Genomic DNA, 21,387 nt, shown 5'->3' with positions numbered 1-21,387 from the left:
AATGATAGTGTGCTAGAGCAAAGTTCAATTGAGTGCCGAAAGTAATCCTGGCTGACTCTGTTTTTGCCTTACCTCGCTTTGTGATTGGTCCAGAAAACACGCACCAATCTCTCAACCAATCAGACGCTAAACTGAAAACAATTACGACTTGGTCTCACGCGTCTTCCCGCACTTTTGGATAATTGGTTGGGTTTTGGCTTGAGTTCTCTCAAAGGTATTCTCCTTTCTTCTGATTGGCCGTTGGGATTCCTTTGTTTCGGTTTTACGACACTCAATCCAAAAGCACTCTATCACCCATACCATTATTATTTTCTTACTATATTACATATTAGGTTCCAAATATGAACAGGGTCCAGTTGATCAAAGACCGATTACTACGAACCTAGGGTTCAATTTTAATCCATGTTTCCTTATTTCTCTTTGGGAACCTCTATGGGATAATTTTCCCTGTTCTTTTAAGAGCTTCCGATGATCAAATTGTAGACAAAAGTAGTTAAACTGAACTTTCTTTGAAAGGTTTCAGATCTGAAATCAAATTTCACGCTAACCCTGGGTTATTTTAACCCAGCTTTGGACAAACCGGCCAAGATGTCTTCGCTTCCGCCCTTTGCCCGCTAACTTCTTGAAGTGATTTACATGTGAATTCTTTCTACAAAACTATCAACACATTTAGCTAATGGCAATTCAGAATACACACCTATCAATCTTAAAGCGATTTTTTCTTCCATAGATCGAATTGAACGTGCAAAGCGATTCAACTCGCGCAAAAGTATTTGTATAATTAGCACCTAACATATTTATGCTAATTTAGTGTTACACCTTGCCGCAAACTTTGTAATTCTTCTCCTTGACAATGGCGTCATGATGACACCGAAACATCGGTTTTTATCGTTGGTTTTTGCTTGTCTTTGCATTTCCAAATCTTTCTTGATATAAATCGAACTGAATCACCTTATCAATTTAGAGAGAAAATTATGATAGCTGGTAAGTAGAAATGAGAATCATATCTCAGAAAAATAACAAAGTTAAAGATGTTTTGTAATCTCAAGTTTAAAGAAAACAGTGCCGTAATTTTCGCATCGTGAAAAATTCACCAAAGATTATCTGCTTTCAATTTTTCAATCGTCTGTTCGTATTTGTTCCTTCTTGGCAAACATGATACAACTTTTTTTTCACAAAGTTTCGATCCAAAATATTTCTATTTTCAGAAACGAGTGAAAAAAAATTCAATTAAAAAACTAATAAATTGTGTCTTATTCGGTGTTAATTCTAAATGTACGACACACGAAATTAGAATCAAGAAACTGAAAAAAAATTTCCTGGAAAACAGATTGCAGAAAAAATTACGACCCTGATCAATAAAATAATAACAACAGTAATAACAATAATCAAATCCCTAAAATATATTATAACATCTTCTGCGTTCTGTTTCCTCATTTCTGTTTCTTAAAGGAGAAACCTCCGACAGAAGAGAGAAGTTAATCACCAACGTTGAAACGCACGTAGTTCTTTTACAAGATATATTAATACAAAGCTACGCTATCTCCTTTATCATTCTTCCCTTGTTTCCCGAAACCATGGACCCCCCCCCCCCCACAATTTCCCGCCCCCTTCCCTGGATGGTAAATTATGCCTCATTTCTTACAAACAAACCACTACCTTACTCACAACAAAATGATTGATGCTGCTTCCAACTTCCAACTTAAGAAGAAAATAAATTTGTTTTATTTACAATAAATTTTGATTTCTGGGGTCGCGTGAGGTTGACAACGATCCTTATGTTGTAGAACTGACAATTTACATGTACTCCTATTGTCTCCTTGCTATTCGGAATTACAAAATTGACTCTTTAACCACTAAGAGGGACTAGCATTTAATTTCTCCTCACAATTTCACAGCTGAATGGCACATTAAGGTCAGAGAATAAAGGAAATGATAGATAACAAAGCTCTTGATTCGTATATGTGCACGATCCTTCGCAGTAAAGCACTATTTGAGCAATAGTGAAAATCAGACCCGAAAAAAAATTTCAGGCCTGTACGGGATTCGAACCACTGACCTCTGCGATACTAGTGCAGCGCTCTACCAATTGAGCTCAATTTCAGGTCTGATTTTCACTATTGCTCAAATAGTGCTTTACTGCGAAGGATCGTGCACATATACGTTTCATAACCGCAGTTCATACATATGTTTCATATGTTTGTTGTTGTTTGAAAGCTCTTGATTGTTGACCAAATTCTCCTTGCCAGCTCGTTAGGAAATGTATGGAGAACAGTTTAGAGAATATGCATACTATCATGATGTGAGGGTGTAAAGGGTTAGCAGGGCTTCGTTCATCAGTTGTAGGTGCAATATTCCGCATCAGCAATTTTTATGCATTAATCATCTCGCGTGAAAGAAAATTTCAAAAAACACAGGTAGAAATCTATGAAAGGAAATTCATAGTAAGGAAAATGAAAACTCGAGACTGTTCGAACATAGAGGTAATGAATTACGAGTATCCTGTTGAATTTTTTTCTATTTGGAGTTTCACCAAAAAGGTTTTGACCTTTAGAACGCTTTCACTTTCTGGCTTGCGTTGTTCTCTGTAACTCGGAAGATGTAAACGAGCCGTGCGAGTTTGGAGTCGGACGATCTTTTTTCGGACGGGCTCACGACAGCTTTCGTTATGGTTTTCCTAACGATTATCTGGGGAGGGGGGGCATATGGTTCATATAATTATGAATATTATGTCGGAAATTTGTCTTCTGTTTTGCTGTTACAACACATAATAACACGTGTCACGATTCGTTGTAACTTTGGTGGAGTCAATAACCCATGCGGTGCATCGCAAAATTTGAACAGGCACACCATAGTGGAGAGGTATTATTTCATGTTGTCTTAGTGTAGATTGCTCCAGGCATTCAGGAAGTTAAACAAAGCTCAATTAAAACGGCGGGTAAGTAGCAGAGGAGTGAAAAAACCTATTTTAACCCTTTAGATCGTAAAGTTGACAGGTTTCTTTCTCCTTACGATATCACCCTTTAAGGGCGTAGCCAGGGGAGGTCCTGGGGTGCCCATGTGCCCCCCCCCCTTGGTAGGCCTTCTTTTAAGCAAACAACCTACAACATTCAGGTGGTGAAAATGCCATGACAATATCTTGGCCTGCCCAGTATACTCTCACTGCTCATCCCAAAACTGTAACATTAAGTAAAACATGCACGGTGTGGAGGTTGACATGACAATCTGGTAAGTAGCCTCTGTGATCCCCCCCCCTTTGAAAAATCCTGGCTACGCCCCTGCCCTTGAATCAAATGTAAAGGTTATGAGAATAATGGAAATGATCACCAATCTACTGTAAGAAACTCCTGATTGTCAAACAAATTCTCCTTGTGGTTACCATAGGAAATGTACTGAGATCAGTGTGGAGAATATAGATGTTAATACAGAGGTGTAAAGGGTAAGAACAGGAGGGAGAGCGGTTTGAAATTTATTTATTTATTTATTTAGAAGATTTGCCGACAGGTAGGGACACCGCAACAGCTTTCCGCCAATCACTGCGGGCTCAGTAACCCATCCAGCCCACCCCAGGAGAGGACAACCATCACACAGTAATCTCGTGCGTGGGAAATTAACGTCTCCTACCCCTAAGCCTGCAGGAGACGGGACCTCCATTTATTCTTCCCTATCCGAGAAGACTAGAATATCTAACCGTTTCTTGATATTATAGAAAGGCAGCATATTCTTCTCAATTATTTTAAGATATTGAGTGCTAGGGCCCGTTTCTCGAAAGTCCCGGTAAATTATCGAGCCCGGTAAGTCACCCGGTAAGTCCCCGTAAACTTTTCGGGTGTTTCTCGAAACTCCCGTTAGTTTCGATCCCGTTAATTTTACCGATATCTTGCCCGGTAATTTACGGGAGGTCGTAACCTCCCGTAAAGTTATCGGAGAGTCGCAAATGTTGAAAAACCAAACAAAATGGCGGCAGAATTTTGCCTGAAGGATAAACTAGGGGAAAACAAAATACACATTTAAGGACTTTTCAATACATTCACTATCTATCAACAGAAAATTTCTGATGTTATTACTTATAACAGGATACTTAGTTTGAACTGCTGCCTAGTTTTAAAATTGTTTTAACCATTTGATTTACCATGTGCTGCAACATGAATTTCATCAAAGACTACTTTCACATCATAACTATTTAATATAATTAATATCATGATAAAAACGGAACTTAGCTTACTTGATATTTTTGGTAGGCCTGAACAAGTGCCTCGCTCATAGCTGGAGTGAATCTTGCGCTTCTCGATTTTTTCTCCGAAGACATCTATATATTTAAAAAATTTAAATAACAATAAATTGCCACCATTAAAGTCACCGTGTTATTTTAAAGTTCAGTCATAATTATAGTGAGGAAAAGAAAAGAATAGAGTTAAATAATTAACAATAACAAGCTTAGATTAGAAACATGTAATAATAATTAAAAGAAAAACATACATACCTTTACATGTAAATGCCACAAAAAACGTTTGTTGCTAAACAACAGCCCACTTGATTGGCAGACGTACACTACGCGTTTTTTTTTTTTTTCTTTTCCCGCGTAAACTGAATGAAGTTGCCCGCATGGCCGCAAACTCCACAAATACGTAAAGAAAAGCAATTCAACTGTGTTAAATGCATCGAATAGAACTTACCATAAATTTTAATACCCCTACCTTTCACATCGTCGCGTTCTAAAATAATAACGTAATCATGTCATCCCTAATCGGGAAGTATGAGAACGAATCACCAGAAATGACAAGACTCCTAGACAAGAACGAAATTGTCGATCGAAGTCTTCGAATCGAGCCAAAAAAGGCAATTGATCCTCATTTTCAAGTACTATGGCTACGCAAAATGACGATCTGGAAATATTTCGGTCTAACCCCATACTAATAAAAAACAAAGCCGAAGTCCCAAAGGAAATCTGTAGTTTTGCCTCTGCTTTTCTTTCTCCAAGAATTGAATGCATAATAAAGTATGGGGTTATACAGGAATCTCGACGATCTCTCTCAATAATTGATAATTTGCTCTCCTCTGATACAACGTTAACTTTGAAGTTAAACTTCGCGGTGTTCTTCAAAAATCATCACAGTTGCAACGACAACAATCGAACGTTGAGCCCGTCGAATACGTTATCGAATGATGAGACCGTCGAAAACTTCGCGGTGTTCTTCAGAAAGCGTTACGGCAGCAAATATGACAGCCGAATGTCGAGACTGTCGAATACGCTATAGTCCCAAGTCTTTCTCCTTCTCTCGTGCACGAGCGTGAAGCGTGCGCTGGAGATTGGTAACAACCCGCTATTTCATCGGGCCCGGTAAATACCGAGAAAATTAAAATTAACGGGTGCTTCGAGAAACACTATTTCGGGCCCGGTAGAGTTTCCCGTTAAACATCCCGATAAGTTACCGGGACTTTCGAGAAACGGGCCTCGAACTCTCGACCTCCCGCACAACAGTTCAGCGCTCTATCCATTGAGCTAACCGAGAGGCATCCTCGGAGACCCAGGGGCTCTTCATGCCCTAACTTGAAATCGACCCACAGCCGCTGGGTCTCCGAGGATGACCGAGAGGCGGTTGAAATAGAGTCCTAAAGTGTGACGTCACGTTGCCATGACAGCATTTTTTTCTGGTCTAAACAGTTTAAACTGATACTTCAAACATGGCGTCTTTATCGATATGCTCACTCGTTTCTTTCTTTTCTGGAGAGCGGAAATCGCTTGATCGCGGAGAAAACCACTTCAAATCCGACCATGTCCAAAGCTTTATTTATTCCAGGGGAGTCATCAAAGGTGAAGTCCAAGCAAGCATGAAAAATAAGGACTACAAAGTCACAGTAAGTTGCCAATTTGGGATCACAACACGTATGTTCAATTCGAAGAACTCCCAACCCCGATTTCACCTCCAATTTAATGTTTATATTGCGGAATATATATTGCAACTTACGTGTCTGTTTCGAATTATCTTTTTATCAGATTTATCTCGATGAAAACCTTGAAATAAAAAACACAGAATGCGAGTGTCCTCGCGGCGAGTTCAAGTGCAGTCACGCGGCAGCCATATTTATTTATGGCATCCATAACCTTAGCAGCACGGACCTGGAATGCCAATGGAAACGAAAGCGAAAGGCAGAAAGCGTACAGTCTGCAAGCCAGATGTTTCCAGCGCCACCGAAGAAGAAGGATTACAGCCCTTTGGCGCGCGATCCTAGCCGAGAAGATCGGATGTGGCTGTACAGCGAACTAAAGCGCTATGGCAAATTTACAGGGACCTGCTGGATCTTGAGTCCCGAACCACAACCTGCTACCCCTCTCCCGATCAAGACGATTGAGGATATCATTTACTCAGAAGGTTTCCTTATGGCATCTACGAAGGAAAAACAATTAGAGTACTTGATTGAGAATGCCAAAGTAGAGGAGAGAACCATAAATGTTGTGAGCACCCTCACGGCTGGCCAGCGAAACAGCCCTCCATGGCACCAAGCTCGTAGAGGCCGCCTGACTGCCAGTAATTTTGGCTCCGTCCTCCAGGCAAAAAGAGTTACACCGTCTCTTATCAAGCGACTACTTGGGGAATACAACTTGAGTGGAGTTAAAGCAATTGCATGGGGACAGGACAATGAGACTGAGGCCCTGAAATCCTTCACCAACATCACAAACTTTACACCTGTACAGACCGGCCTTTGGCTACACGAGTCGGGAGTTCTGGGTGCTTCCCCTGATGGACTTGTGGGAGACGACTCGGTGATTGAGTGTAAGTGCCCCTACACACATCGAAATGCGACAATCAAGGAAGCTTGTGGGTACAAAGACTTTTACTTGGAGGAGAAGGAAGGGAATTATACGCTGTCTACCACACATGTTTACTGGCATCAGTGTCAAGGCCAGATGTTCCTGACAAAGCGCAAATTCTGCTACTTTGTTGTATGGACCACAAAGGATAGTGTAGTTATCAAGATTGAACGAGATGAATCTTGGGAGCACAATATTACTATCTTGAGTGATTTTTACTTTCATCAACTATTCCCAAAGATTACCGAGGGAGAACTTTGAAAAGTGGTGCACAGATGCTGGACATAATCAGAGTGGGGGGGGGGGGGGGGAGTGGGAGCTAATGTAAATAGGCAGTAGCTAATGTTAAAAGGTATTTTTTTAAATTTCATACATTAATTTCTTAATATAACATTACATATTCTACACTCAGATAGAGACACAAGATAAAGAACCCACATTTTTCCATTTAGCATAGTAACTTAATAATAAATTACATTCTTCCTGAAAGCAAGCTTAAACAATTTTTTTTTTTGCAACCAATGGCTACTGGTAGCTGGTAACACTTATCCTGGTTACTCAACAGGGCCCAGGTACATAAAACTTATGCCACACTTAAGTAGGCTTGCATAGCAATGCAAAGGGAAGGGGTGAGAGCCAAAACAAAATCCATGCAGCACAGGTTATTTTTTCTGACTACCTCTCACCATCCCCTAAGCTAATTGAAGTGTGGCTTTAGTTTTATACACCTGGACTCAGGCTCCCAGCTTCACAGACACAAAAGTAAAACCTTTAAGCCAGCACGACTTTCACACTTGGAACTACTGGACGAAAGAATTCCATACTGGTCACATGCCCCTGACCTGGATTTAGTTGAAATGACAATTTAAGAATGTCACTGGTTTTCATTATAATCTATTTTCACAGAACACATAGTAGTTTGTATTAATGAACATAAAGGAGATGAATATCAGAAAAATGTAAAACTGACCACATCATATTTTTGACCAAAGCTATGTCAATACCATTTGATCTGTTACAGTAGGGCTTCTAGTAATACAAAAATAATATTAAAAACTCATTGTACTATAATTTAGTTGAAAAAAAGTTCTATTCAGTCAAATTCAAAGTCTTCGCAGCCATCCTTGATCAATGGATACTGCAAATTAACAAGAGCTGAGCACAGTTGGCATAGCTTGTCAGCATGGCACCTCAAAAATGCTGGGATGAAGCCAAGGATGCGAAAACTCTTAAGTCTTGCATTTGCACGCTCTACGTGGATGCGACATCGAGCTATTGATTTTGTCGCCCTTGCCTCACTCTCTGTAAACTTTCCATTGTTGAGAATTGGTGGTATGTTCACTGAAACACCTCTTGGAACTACATCGCTGATGAGAAAACCTTTGTCTGCCAGAACAAGATCACCAGCACTCAAATGTTTACAAAACCCAGACTCTTTAACCATGACCTTGTCACTGACTGAGCCAGGAAAAAGATCACTAACATAGGTTATAACTCCATTTGGGGCAACCCCTATAATGACTTTGAAAGAGTTCATTCCCCTGTAGCTGGAATATGTAGCATTCTGCTGGGACATGAGCTTAGGTGCAGCAATTTCAATGTCTGTACAATCAATCACAATGTGGCAACTGCTGTACTCAGTGAAAGAAGATGGCAAACACATCTTGTTCTTTTCTCTACATGGCACAGTTGTCATGATGTCTTTGAACAGGAGAGAATGCAGAACATGGACAAAAGTTAGTACTATGTTAGCAACAGTTGCAACACTGCATGAAAACAACTGGGCTAAATGTAGATTGGTATAATTTTGTTTCAGTTTCATCAGAGTGATAAATATCTGGTCCTCAAGTGTGATCGCCTCAACCTTCCATCCAGCATAATAGTTTATTTCACCCTTGAATCTTGAAACATATCCCACAACAATATCAAAAACATCCTTAGTGGGTAGACCTGTCTCCATCTGTATCACCTCAGGGCTCAAGCTCTTAGCAGAGTAGTGTGCACTATAGTAACTTGACACTTCCTTGTGTTTAGCAAGTTCTGTTGAAGTCATATCAAGCTCTATTGACAGCAGAGCTTCTTTGGAACTTGTCTTTTCCTCTTGTGAGCATTCAGTGGAACATGGTTCAGAGTTCTCTTTAATCTCTTCAAGCACAGATGCTACAGTTGGTAATTTCGTGGGCTCGGCAGACACTTTCCGTTTTTTCTTGGGGGTAGGTGTACTGGGAGGTGTTGGTCCTGTACCTGGCAGCAAGTCCAAACTATCAAACAGCTTGTGCCTGTTTCTGTCACTGATGGTTGGCATATTTTCTTTTCGCCCATCTTTAAAGTGACAACTGCAAAGTCGCGAATGTTTGCTGGGCTTTCTATCTCCTCTCCTATAACAGAAAAAGACAGAAGCAGTTACTATACTTGCGCTTAAAAAACCCAAAGTTTAGTTGGTCACATGCTTAACCTTGTAGTCTAAGACGTGAATGCGAAGCGAGTATTTCTCTGAGCTTGTTACTTAATACTAGTTAGTGTAAAAGCTTTGATACTCACAACTATCATATAGTTTTTTAGTAACTAAATAATCTTAGATCAAGACTGAAGACAAGGAAAGGCAAAGCCGCGAGAAAAGAAATAAGACAAGAAAGAGAAACAGCTAATCGTGAATCAGTTTGAGATAAAAAAAGAAACAGCTATTTCTAATCGATGGTACAGCATCGAAATATATATTTTTCGAAAAATACTCACCTTACAAATGATATCCACTTATCATAGAGTGTTTTATGTTTTTTCTGGTCTGGAAACGAAAAGAATCGGCAGCAGTGGCTTTCAGATGTGTGATTGCAATCTGGATGAAAACACTGGCCCATCGCAAACTTCGTCTCCGTGGCGTTTTGACTCGAATTATTGCTCACCAGGTGCTTTTGTCCGCTTATTATACTCTTCAATAGTAAGGCCAAAGGTTATCTTGATTCTCTTTATCTTATTTCTATTATTGGAGGATAAAATGCGCTATTATAGCTCTTGAAGTGTTCGAGGTCAACGACAATGTGTCACGCTAGGGACGCCATATTGGTTTGTTTAGACCACAGAATTCCGGTGCTATGGAAACGTGACGTAAGCACTTTAGGACTCTATTTCACTTTCATAAGCCGAGGCAAGAACAATGGAAATTCCTGAACAATCCCAGTTTATGCAGGCCGCACACGAACAACAAAGTAGTTAGGGCAAAACATTTATTTCAAAGTTATTTTTCAGATCCAGAAACCGGAGACATTGAAAAAAATATACTTTAAACACGAAGGCGCGCTATATAAGGAAGTCTTCCCTGGGAAGACCTAGGCTCATTTGTCACTCACTGTTGACGTGTGCGGGTCAAATTTAAATGCTGGTAGACGAACAAAAGGAGCTAATGAGATATCTATTGTTTACTTCCACCAGCATGGTGGGGTTCTGTCCTGGTGTACCGGTTCACATGGGAATTACCATTGTTCTTTCTTTGTTTAGGAGTCGTTGGTTAGCTGTTGTGTATTGTTTGGTCTTTTGTATCGGCTCTTGTGAACCGGTACACGAGGACAGAACCGCATGGTGGCATGAGGTAACGTGCGAAACACCTAATTCGGTCTCAAATTTACCGCCACAAATAAAGACAGTTTCCATTGGAGAAAGGAAAGACAAATCTGAAGAATTCTTGTATTGTGATGAAGACATAAAACAATTTTGAGGAATGCGCCCGCTGTTCACTGGTTTGGAGTAGCTGTAGCTCAAGCTGACTTGACTCTAAGAGTTCTACATTACGACGGTTGATTGACAAATGGTCCAGTGTGCCCTAAGGCTCCTTTTATAGCGCGCCTTCGTGTTTAAGCTCATCTTTAAATTTTCTAAAAAACTTGACGAAATATCTGATCACAGGAGCTCCTACTGATTAGGAAAATGATATAAAAAAGGTTGGGAAACCTCTATTTCTCAAAGTGAGTAGACTACCAGTGGTCCCTCCTTTTCAGTAAAGTCCGTCGTGCGAGTAAAAAAAAACTCAGCGAAAAAAACTTAATGTTAGCACGCGGCGGGAGATCTAAAGCTTTTTTCACTCGCGCAACAGACTTCGCCTAAAGTGGGGGCTGCTCTTAGCCTAAACGTAAGAAACCAATATCTTTATCTGCGATCCGTGGCCAAGATTCGTCTCTTTACAGTTCGAACACTTCGGTTTTGGTTTTATGACACTCTTGACATTGCTTTTGCAATAATATTATTATTATTACTATTATCATTACTCATATTACAACTATCTAAGTAGAGGTTCAAGAAATAAACCTATGTTTTCAAAGTGTGGGTAACATTTTGACAAAATTGATAAAAACTGATTGATAGTTCAAGATTCATAGTAAAAGTCAAAATCATCTCTACGAAGTGTGTTTATAACTTAGAAATCCGGTTTCCATCACAGTATTGTTTAGACATCATTAATAATTGCCGTAAAATGAATTCCAAGAGACAAAAATACTACTAAATTTTTGGTTGTAAGACCTTATATCAGATGAAAAGACATAGGTCACAACAACCACATTCTCTGTAGCACCCACTCCCCAACAGGAGCAGCGTTTGTCTCGTGCAGTGATGACTTCAGAGCGAGGTTTTGGTACTGTGAGAGAGTTAAGAGAATTCCTCCACCGATTGCATTGAAAGAAATGGCTTAGAATTCGTGTCCCTTTCAACGATCTTGAATGGAAACGTCAAGCTACACTTGATACCTCAATTTCTCCTAAAATCTTCTAGAGATTCGCCCTTCTGGGTTCTTTACTTTTCATCATGATCATTAATTGGATAAACTATTTCGGCTCTGTTTAATCTGTGAGGCTTAAAATCAAATCTATTGCCTTTTTTCGTTTTTATTTGTTTCATTTATGATCACTATCGCAGCAATTTTCATTGGAGTATCGAAAGTAAATCCGGAATTGCTTTGTTTTGCTTTACTTCCGCTTTCTGATTGGCTCAGAAAACTCGCACCAATCTCTTAACCAATCCGATACAAAAGTAAAACACATTCATGATTTGGTCGCCCGCGTTTTCCAGCGGTTTAAGCAGTTTGGTCGGTTTTGCTTTGAAGTCTCTTAAAGGTATTTTCTAGTGACTACTTCGGTTTTGGTTTTACGACACTCCATCGCTTTTAAGATTGTTATCATTATTATCATAACTATTATTACAACTTGTTAAGTTGAGGTTCAATATACGAACTTATGCCTTCAAAGTGTGGCTAACATTTTTGCAAGTTCGAGAAAATTGATTCCTACTTCAGGTCGCACGATTGGAAGCTAAAATAATCACCTCGACGGAGTGTTTTTAACCTAGAAATCCGGTTTCCATCACGGCCATGGTCTAGATATTATTACCAACTGTAGTAGAATAAACTCCAAGAACAAAAAAAAGTAATAACGTTTTGGTTGTAAGACCTTATGTCAGAAGAAAAGACATAGACAACAAGAACATCAGCTTGGGACTCTCTTCCAGCGAGTCTCAAAGCCGAGAAATAAATTTTAAGGATAATGATAATGTGATAGAGCAATGTTCAGTTGAGTGTCGAAAGTAATCCTAGCTGACTCCAGATCTGCTTTTGCCTCACTTGGCTTTGTGATTGGTCGATAAAACTCTCGCCAATCTCTGAACCAATCAGGCGCTAAACTAAAAACAATTACGACTTGGTCGCCCGCTTTTTCCCGCATTTTGGGATGATTGGTCGGCTTTTAATTTGAGTTCTCTCAAAGGTATTTTCCTTTCTTCTGATTGGCCGTTGTGATTCCTTTCTTCCAGTTTTACAACACTCAATTCAAAAGCACTCTATCGCCAAAACCATTAGTATTGTTATTATTATATTACAGTTTAGGTTCCAGAAATTAACAGGGTCCAGTTGTTCGAAGGCCGATTAGCACTAACCCAGCGTTAAATTTTAATGCAGGTTTCCCTATTTCATCATTCAAGAACCTTTCGGTGATAATTTTCCCTATTCTTTTTAGAGCATCCGATCATCAAATTGTAGACAAAAACAGTTAAACTGAACTTTCTTTTAAGCTTTCAGATCTGAAATCAAATATCACGCTAACCCAGGGTTATCTTAAACCAGCTTTGAACATTCCGGCCCAGATATCTTCGCCTGCGCCCTTCGCCCGTTCACTCCTTGAAGTGATTTACATATGAACTCTTCATAAAAAAGTATCAACACATTATGTATCTAATGGCAGTTCAGAATACACACCTATCAATCTAAGAGTGACTTCTTTGTTTTTTTCTTACGTACTACCGAGCTGGTTCTCCTTATCAATTTAAAGAGAAAATTATGGCAGCTAGAGGGTAAAATTTAGAATCATATCCTAAAAAAATAAAAAGGTTAATGATTTTTTGTAATCTCAAATTTAAAGAACAGTGCCATAATTTTCGCATCGTGGAAAATTTACTCAACATTTTCTATTTTTTGATTTTTCAATTATCTGTTCATTTTTCTTCCTCCTCGGCAAACATAATACAACTTTTGGGCGAATGACATCGCGTGCTGGACAGCTGGGTCGTGTAAAAAAAAGCACCCACAAGAGCATTGAAAAGTAAAAAGTTTTAGTGTGAAAAAATACCAGTTTTCCTTCCAGTAAACAGGAGGGGAGGGAGAGTCAAGGATCAGTCGCTACTCGGTTTCTTGTCCCCGTCACTTTCGTCCTTCGTCAGTTCTTTTTGCCTAAAACAAAACTTTTGAGTTAAGAATGATGTGTAATGCTTTTTTTTACGTTTACATAATCTCCCAGTCGTTGTCATTAGACTTGTTATAGACATAAAAGTTAGCTTCCTCACCGTATTCACTGATTTATCGATTAATTCATTCATTATTTATTTATTATATTTTCGCTCAGATTGTGGTCATTGTCCTGTCAATCTTTACACCAATGGCACAATTGTAAACATCTTGCACACTTAAGAAACTACACCGAATCTTAACCTGTTTTTGTCAACCATTTAACTCCCAAGATCTGATTTTTAATTCTCCCATCTAGTTGCTGCACCTTTTCTTGTAAATTTGTGATGAGAATTTGGTGTTAGATCATGAACAACTTGTACCTGATAGGTAATTACTTGTTTGCCGGATAATGTATGGATATTATAGGGGGAAGTTAGATGTTGATCACTTCTAGGAGTTAAAGGGTTAAGAAACCGTCAACATGTGCCGTCATAAAATAAAACTTCGTAGTTGCAGACGTTTTTCTAATTAAAGAAAAAGGCAGGCTCCTGTTTATTTTCACAAGCTTAAATGGGTTATGTCGATTACAAAAAATTACTCAAAAACAAGCTTACCTTATTTTTTTCAAGTCGAATGTCACGTTGTCTCCCATCAGCACAAACGGAGCCCATTGGGCAGGTTCGGTGAAGCCGTTGCCTCTCAACCATTTGATGGCCTGGTGAAGAGATTCACTGGCACTTTCTCCAGCAGCCAGGTGTTGGTAGAAATGACTCATAAGCTGCTCTGTTGCGTCGTCTTGTATGGCCCACGATGCCACCAACACTGAACGCGCACCAGATCCTAGGAAAGCCCGAGCTATTCCAATGACTCCCTCTTGTTTAAACGTTCCACGCCCGCTGTGACAACAGCTAAGTACGACCAGTTTAGCTCGCAGCTTCACCTTTGAAATGTCGGACATTGTCAAAAGGTAGTCTTCTTCTTGTGGAATACTTTTAGTGGTGCAATTGGGGGACAGGGCAATCTCCCCTCTCTCTGCATTACCATGGGCGGCAAGATGTATCAGGCTCACTGAATGAAGTGCGTGAAGTACCGCCTGCTTTGTTGCGTGCTCTCCTAACAATGGCTGAACACCCAGGAGTCGACCAATCATCTCAGCTTCCTTTCGTGCACACAACAATGGTGTCCATTTCAGGGTACGTCCTTTGTAAAGCACTTCACCAGCCAAAGGATCACCCACTACCAGTGCACCGGACTGACTGTGATAGTCCCCCGGACTTTCCTGAATGATCCCCAGAGTCGTCAGAGAAGGGACGATGCGGATTCTGTGGGTTTCTGAAAAATACTTTCCCGCTGTCTCATCCCGCAAGGCAGCAAAAGGGACTCGGTATGAACACTTCTCAGGCACAATGATGACTTCAGGCTCTGTGAGTAAATCTTTGACAGGAGCGATAAGCTGGTCATAACACAATTGAAGAATCGTTTCGTTGCGTTTGGTTTCGTCTCCTTCCGAGGTTGCTTGGCTCTCTTCTTGAGGAGACACGACGATATCGTCACCCAAAGATCGATCCTCGCAATTCTGGTCATGTAAAATGCCGAAACTTTTGGCACTATTTCTGAAAATATCCTCCACATCGTAAACGGATGCAGCTATAAGGGTGTCGATTTTCATTTCGGGGCTCTTTCGATGGTGAATGTCTCCATCTGCTTTTAAAACCCACAGACGAACATGCCGCTCACGATATGAAATGTACAAAACAGCGCAATTGTTCTCTTTACTCACAATGCTTTCGATCCTTGCCCGAGATGTTGAATCAGCTGAGATGTGGCCTTCAATTGAGAGTTTATACGCCATTAATTCTGCGAGGCCTCTAGCGCGTCTTAGCTCCTCCACATTAAGAGAGTCTCGCACACTTCCGGTGGCACACAGCATGCGACTGAGCAACTCGTAGGCGAAACTACCGTGCTTTTCTAAGAGACATGTTTTAAATTCATCGTTTTCTTTGAGAAAATTTCGCAACTTTTCATAAATTTCAATACTTTGACGAAGATACACCATTGCCTTCTCAAGACTTGATTCCGATATCTTTAACTGAGCGATTCCGAGAAGGCTGTGAAAGTCAGTCATATTGTCTCCAATTTCGCTGCTCATCAAGTGCGCTTTCTCAAAGTGTTTTTCCGACTCGTAGTAATTCCCAAGCGATAGGGACACGTGCCCAAGGTTTGCATAGCTTCTACCTTGTAGTGGTCTATCGCCAGTCTCGATAGAGATAGTTAGCGCTTTCTCAAGTAACTCTCTAGCCATCTGGTAGTCATGAAACAATCGTGACAGATTTGCCAGGTTTCCGTAGCAGCACACTTCCATTTCTCTGTGGCCAATTTCTATACTGATGGCGAGTGCTTTGTCAAAATGTTCCTTAGCTTTCCTATTTATATGAAGTGATAGAAACGCAGATCCAAGATTCGCAGAGTGAGTTCCTTCCCCTGCCCTGTCGCCAATTTCTGTTGCGATAGCAAGAGCTTTCTCGTAATATTCTTTAGCCTTCTGATATTCACCGAGTGAGTCAAACACATTTCCAAGGTTCCCATACCTTGTCCCTTCTCCTTTCCTGTCGCCAATTTCTGTTGCGATAGCAAGAGCTTTCTCGTGATATTCTTTAGCCTTCTGATATTCACCGAGTGAGTCAAACACAGTTCCAAGGTTCCCATACCATGTCCCTTCTCCTTGCCTGTCGCCAATTTCTGTTGCGATAGCAAGAGCTTTCTCGTAATATTCTTTAGCCTTCTGATATTCACCGAGTGATTTAAACACAGTTCCAAGGTTCCCATACCATGTCCCTTCTCCTTCCCTGTCGCCAATTTCTGTCGCGATAGCAAGAGCTTTCTCGTGATATTCTTTAGCCTTCTGATATTCACCGAGTGATTTAAACACAGTTCCAAGGTTCCCATTATATGCCCCTTCTCCTTTCCTATCGCCAATTTCTGTTGCGATAGCAAGAGCTTTCTCGTGATATTCTTTAGCCTTCTGATATTCACCGAGTGATTTAAACACAGTTCCAAGGTTCCCATTATATGTCCCTTCTCCTTTCCTATCGCCAATTTCTGTTGCGATAGCAAGAGCTTTCTCATAATATTCTTTAGCCTTGTGATATTCACCGAGTGATTTAAACACAGTTCCAAGGTTCCCATTATATGCCCCTTCTCCTTCCCTATCGCCAATTTCTGTTGCGATAGCAAGAGCTTTCTCGTAATATTCTTTAGCCTTCTGATATTCACCGAGTGATTTAAACACAGTTCCAAGGTTCCCATACCATGTCCCTTCTCCTTCCATGTCGCCAATTTCTGTTGTGATAGCAAGAGCTTTCTCGTAATATTCTTTAGCCTTCTGATATTCACCGAGTGATTCAAACACAGTTCCAAGGTTCCCATTACATGCCCCTTCTCCTTTTCTATCGCCAATTTCTGTTGCGATAGCAAGAGCTTTCTTGTAATATTCTTTAGCCTTCTGATATTCACCTAGTGATTGAAACACATTTCCAAGGTTCCCATTACATGCCCCTTCTCCTTCCCTATCGCCAATTTCTGTTGCGATAGCAAGAGCTTTCTCGTAATATTCTTTAGCCTTCTGATATTCACCGAGTGATTTAAACACAGTTCCAAGGTTCCCATTACATGCCCCTTCCCCTTCCCTATGGCCAATTTCTGTTGCGATAGCAAGAGCTTTCTCGTGATATTCTTTAGCCTTCTGATATTTACCGAGTGATTGAAACAGGACTCCTAGCCTTCCATAAGTCACTGCTTCTCCAGTTCCGTCGCCAATTGACTTTGCGATGGCAAGTGCGCCTGCAAAGAGTTCCTTGGCTTCTGCAAGCCTACTTTGTCTTTCATATTTGTCTCCCAGTTCAATCATTGTTTTTGTAGCATTGTGGAACATGGCGATAAGTTTGTTGGTGTTTCGTACTGCGTTTGTGTAACCGGAGATTGCGTAGTACGCATTGAATATTACCTCAGAGACATCCAGTCCGTTCATATCAAAGCCTAGATTGTTGAGTAAGACTAAACACTCATAACACAAATGAGCGGCTTGTGAACCACGATCAGTGTTTAGAAGATATGTGGCAACATCTAATCCTATCCTGATCTTCTGTAGGATTTCACTCGTGTTAGTCATCACGTACTCCTTTTTGTTTGACCAAATACCTTCCTGAAATGGAAAAAAAATCAACAGGTTAAAATACAGAAAACTTAAATAACTAAATTATATGATGACTGTTGGTAGCTATCTCTCTGCAAAAGTTTAGACAGTGCTCACTTTCCACGAATGCTTGTTAGTGCGTGTGCAACATTACTTTTCTCTCTTCGTTTTTCCATAGCTAATAAATTGTGCATAAACAACGCTGATTCTTGACAAATCGCGATGCAAAATTTACAAAAACATGTAACTTTTAGACCCAACCTATGGGGGGAGGGGTGCTTAGATCAATTTTTTCCGGTACGTGCTGTTCTCCCTCAGAACCGTTCTTAGTGCCCCCTCTCATAGACAATTAATTTTCTGATCCTCCACTGTTCCCCCCCCCCCCCGAAAAATGATATGATCTCCAAAATCCTCCATCTTCCTTTTGATGGCAAAACGATAAACAAACAATTTCAAATTGGTTCATATCAACACTGATTGCCCCCCCCCCCCAGCTCCCCTCCATGCCTTTTGCTGATTTTTCATTTGCGCGCAATTCAGATAAACTGTGTCAAATGCATCTCGGATTTAAAACTTCGCTTTTGGATTCATTGAGTTGAGTATTTGATATACGTCACTGAAAATTTTTGTATTATTTTTCGATCACGACATGGGCTTATTTTGGGCAGACAGCGAAACCTGTTAAATTTTTCTTTTATTTTCTGACAGAATAAAAACGTGAATTCTTTCAAGAAAAGTGAAAGTAATGGGCGGAAGCCATAGAACTATAAAGGTCGGCACACACGAGGGGACTAGTCTCTGCGACTAGTCCCTGCGACTAGTCCGTGCGACTAGTCCCGGAAACAAGTCTTTGAAGGGTTTACACGAGGGGACCGGTAGCAGGGACTAGTCCCTTAAGGCGTCCACACGGGGGCACTCAATTGCACAAGAACATAGGAAAATTAAGAGGCAAAAGATGTTTCTTAGTCTGGAGCGTTACGCGAAAACAATTAAAATTTGGTAACTTTTCATTGTAGCACTATTAAACATCAACGCAAACGAACTACACTTATTCAGTCGGATTATTCATGCTTTTACGTGTTCCGTTTTTTTTTTATTATTATTATTTTTAACAGACACAGAGTCAAATAGGGTAAAAATTCCATCAAAACGGCTCCAAGACATCTGTATATGTTTACAAAAGTAGAAATAGTTTTTTATTCTTCAGTTGTAGAAATCTAGAAGTCAGGGAAAATTCATAGAAACTGCAATGTTTACAAATACCGGAAGTCACGCATCCTACTGACCCGTGATTGGCTTATTTACCGTTTAGTCGCAGGGACTGGTCGCACAAACAGTTCACACGAAGGGAAAAACATTTGTTTCATGCGACAAGTCCCTGCGACTGGTCGCACGAATTCAAACCAGTTTGAATTCGTGCGACCAGTCGCAGGGACCAAATTTTGGTCCCTGCGACCACAGAAATGTGTAGTTCACACGAAGGGACTAGTCGCATGAAACTGGTCGCTGGGACTAGTCGCAGGGACTAGTCCCCTCGTGTGTGCCGACCTTAAGAGAAAGACGGCTCACCTTTATAAACAAACTCGTGTCTCGTTCAGTTTCCTGGTCGTTTAATTAGTGAAACCAGAAGTTGGAAACTGAAAGAAAAACGTATCCTGTCAATACTGAATGCAAATAAATATGTGTTCTTGTCCAAGGGTGAGGGGAAGAAGGCTAGATATTCGCCGAGTTCTTTTTCCCCTATGGTTGGTCATCGGTTCATTAAGAACGCCAAAGAAGCTATTATCCAGCGGCTTCTTGACCCAACAGGCTTGGCTGATAAAGGATTCGTTGCATAACCAAAACATTTCACTTTAATAAGATCCAGGAATGATTTGTTTATTTCAAGAACTGGGAAAGAAAGCTAACTGTGTTTGTAGCACATGATAAACCTACGAGGGCCGTTTATTTATTTCTCTTTTTACTATGACTGTCTTCTACCGCTTTTGCGATTCCTTTGCCGATAAAGATTATGGACTTAGTAAGGCTGCTCAATGCAAATTATTTCTTGCTCAAGAACAAGCAAGTTAATTGCGAGCGGGAAAAATGGTTCCATCTCGCCCGTTCAGTCGGCCATCAGAGCTAACATTTCGCTTCATATTACCCACGTGTTAGCTATATATCAACTAGTGTTATCACAAAATAAGGATATGACTGATCGGTAAATATAGAGTTGTTTATATATGACCGCTTCACTCTATTCTTGTAAAATCCCAAAAAAATATTGGAACACGTGCTGGATACATAATAACATTGTACTCTTAAAATTTGATTTACCTCGTGTCTCATTCGACCCTCCAACTGTTAGAGTTGATTTACAAATAGCTTATCCTTTTCAGTATCAAAACATTATCATGCCAACAAAATACGCAAACCGATCAGCGGTAAGAATGCCATCTTGATCCGACATCAAATTCTCTACACTTTTTTAAAGGAAATGTATATGATCGAGAAGAGAGGATTGCTAGTCAGATTTTGGAAGTGAAGGTTTAAGGGCTGCAAAAAATATTTTATTTTGCCTACAAATCTATGTTCGCGTCAGACTTTACAACCGAAAATCTTCCTCAATCTCTGAGTTGTTTCCTATCGAACTTTCACTCATTTAAAAAATGTTTCCATATACATTATTTTTGATTGTATAGAAAAAGAAAATAGTTTTTTGTTTTATACAGTTTAGTTATTTGTTTGTTCGTTTGTTTTTTTATAACACCGTTGAACTCCGCACGTGGCACGTGCCGAGTTTGATGCGTTGTTCGCGTGACTTCTGAAATCAAATGCAAGAAATTGAAATAAAAATTTGTAAAAGAAAGATGAAGGCAAATAGCAAGAGTCACAAGGGTGAAGAACAAAACGTTAACTTGATCGATTGAAAAAAATTACAGAGAATCTCAGTTTAATTATTTAGGCCACTTTGACGCCTCATACCACTGAAAGAACAAATCGTCAGCAGGTTTAAAAGGGTCTCAGTGGGGTGATGGTTTTTATGGCCAGCGGTTGGAATTTCGGGCATATTACGGCTAACGGATAGTAACTTTCAGTTGCGATAAACAAACAAATTTTTATGGCTAATATTTTCTATGCTTAACGGCTAATGCAAAAATTTCCAAGTTTAGTATCCTGATCGTTTATTGAATGAAACCAAAATCAAGAAATCGACGGTAAGATGGCGTTGTTAAAGTACTCTTTAAAAGGATTTTTACTTTTTGGAATAATACATTTATCCAGCGCTGTATTACCGCCTTACGTTAGCAATGGCTTGCCTAACACTCTCCAGAGGAACGATATCATTAATCACTACTTTTCTATTGATCTGGGTTACTCAGAGATCCACGGCTTTCTTCTGTGTTTTCATGGAATTGAAATAGGCTTGCGCCAGCTGTAACGAGTGCTTATGCGTCGGGGTCTATTTTTTTTTTTTTGAAATAAACTAGTGAGCAGCCTTTCTGCAAATAGTAGTTTTAGCTAAAAGCGTGTCTCCCAAAATATTTTTCTCACCTTGCCTTAAAGGTTTAAATTTTTTACAACTTCGCCTTTTCCTAGTCGTAAGTCCGGCCAAGCCTCTGTGGTCATTGGCCCACGTAATAGCCACCAACTTTGGCCTATAATTAAGTGCAGGCGTCTAGTTATGCTTGTAATATT

At 40.1% G+C, this 21,387-nt stretch overlaps 3 protein-coding genes across 3 annotated transcripts; 1 reads left to right on the top strand and 2 right to left on the bottom strand.

The window, feature by feature from the left end:
* Positions 1-5,614: 5,614 nt before the first annotated feature.
* On the top strand, positions 5,615-7,885 carry LOC148724695 (uncharacterized). Its single transcript, XM_088729778.1, has 2 exons — positions 5,615-5,859; positions 5,999-7,885. Exons 1-2 carry the CDS (start codon positions 5,686-5,688, stop codon positions 7,073-7,075), a joined length of 1,251 nt encoding a protein of 416 aa, XP_088585904.1. The 5' UTR covers positions 5,615-5,685; the 3' UTR covers positions 7,076-7,885.
* LOC148724694 (uncharacterized) lies at positions 7,241-9,937 on the bottom strand. Its single transcript, XM_088729759.1, has 2 exons — positions 9,551-9,937; positions 7,241-9,192 (listed from the first exon to the last, which is right to left on the bottom strand). The coding sequence occupies exons 1-2, from the start codon at positions 9,670-9,672 to the stop codon at positions 7,908-7,910; spliced, it is 1,407 nt and encodes a 468-aa protein (XP_088585885.1). The 5' UTR covers positions 9,673-9,937; the 3' UTR covers positions 7,241-7,907.
* Positions 9,938-10,021: 84 nt separating this feature from the next.
* Positions 10,022-17,714, bottom strand: LOC148724693 (uncharacterized). Its single transcript, XM_088729748.1, has 2 exons — positions 14,132-17,714; positions 10,022-13,520 (listed from the first exon to the last, which is right to left on the bottom strand). The coding sequence occupies exons 1-2, from the start codon at positions 17,683-17,685 to the stop codon at positions 13,463-13,465; spliced, it is 3,612 nt and encodes a 1,203-aa protein (XP_088585874.1). The 5' UTR covers positions 17,686-17,714; the 3' UTR covers positions 10,022-13,462.
* Between the last annotated feature and the right edge of the window lie 3,673 nt (positions 17,715-21,387).

The sequence above is a fragment of the Stylophora pistillata genome, chromosome 8, assembly GCF_964205215.1.
Source record: "Stylophora pistillata chromosome 8, jaStyPist1.2, whole genome shotgun sequence".
NCBI classification, from domain to species: Eukaryota; Metazoa; Cnidaria; class Anthozoa; order Scleractinia; family Pocilloporidae; genus Stylophora; species Stylophora pistillata.
This window is presented reverse-complemented; position numbering and strand designations above follow the sequence as displayed.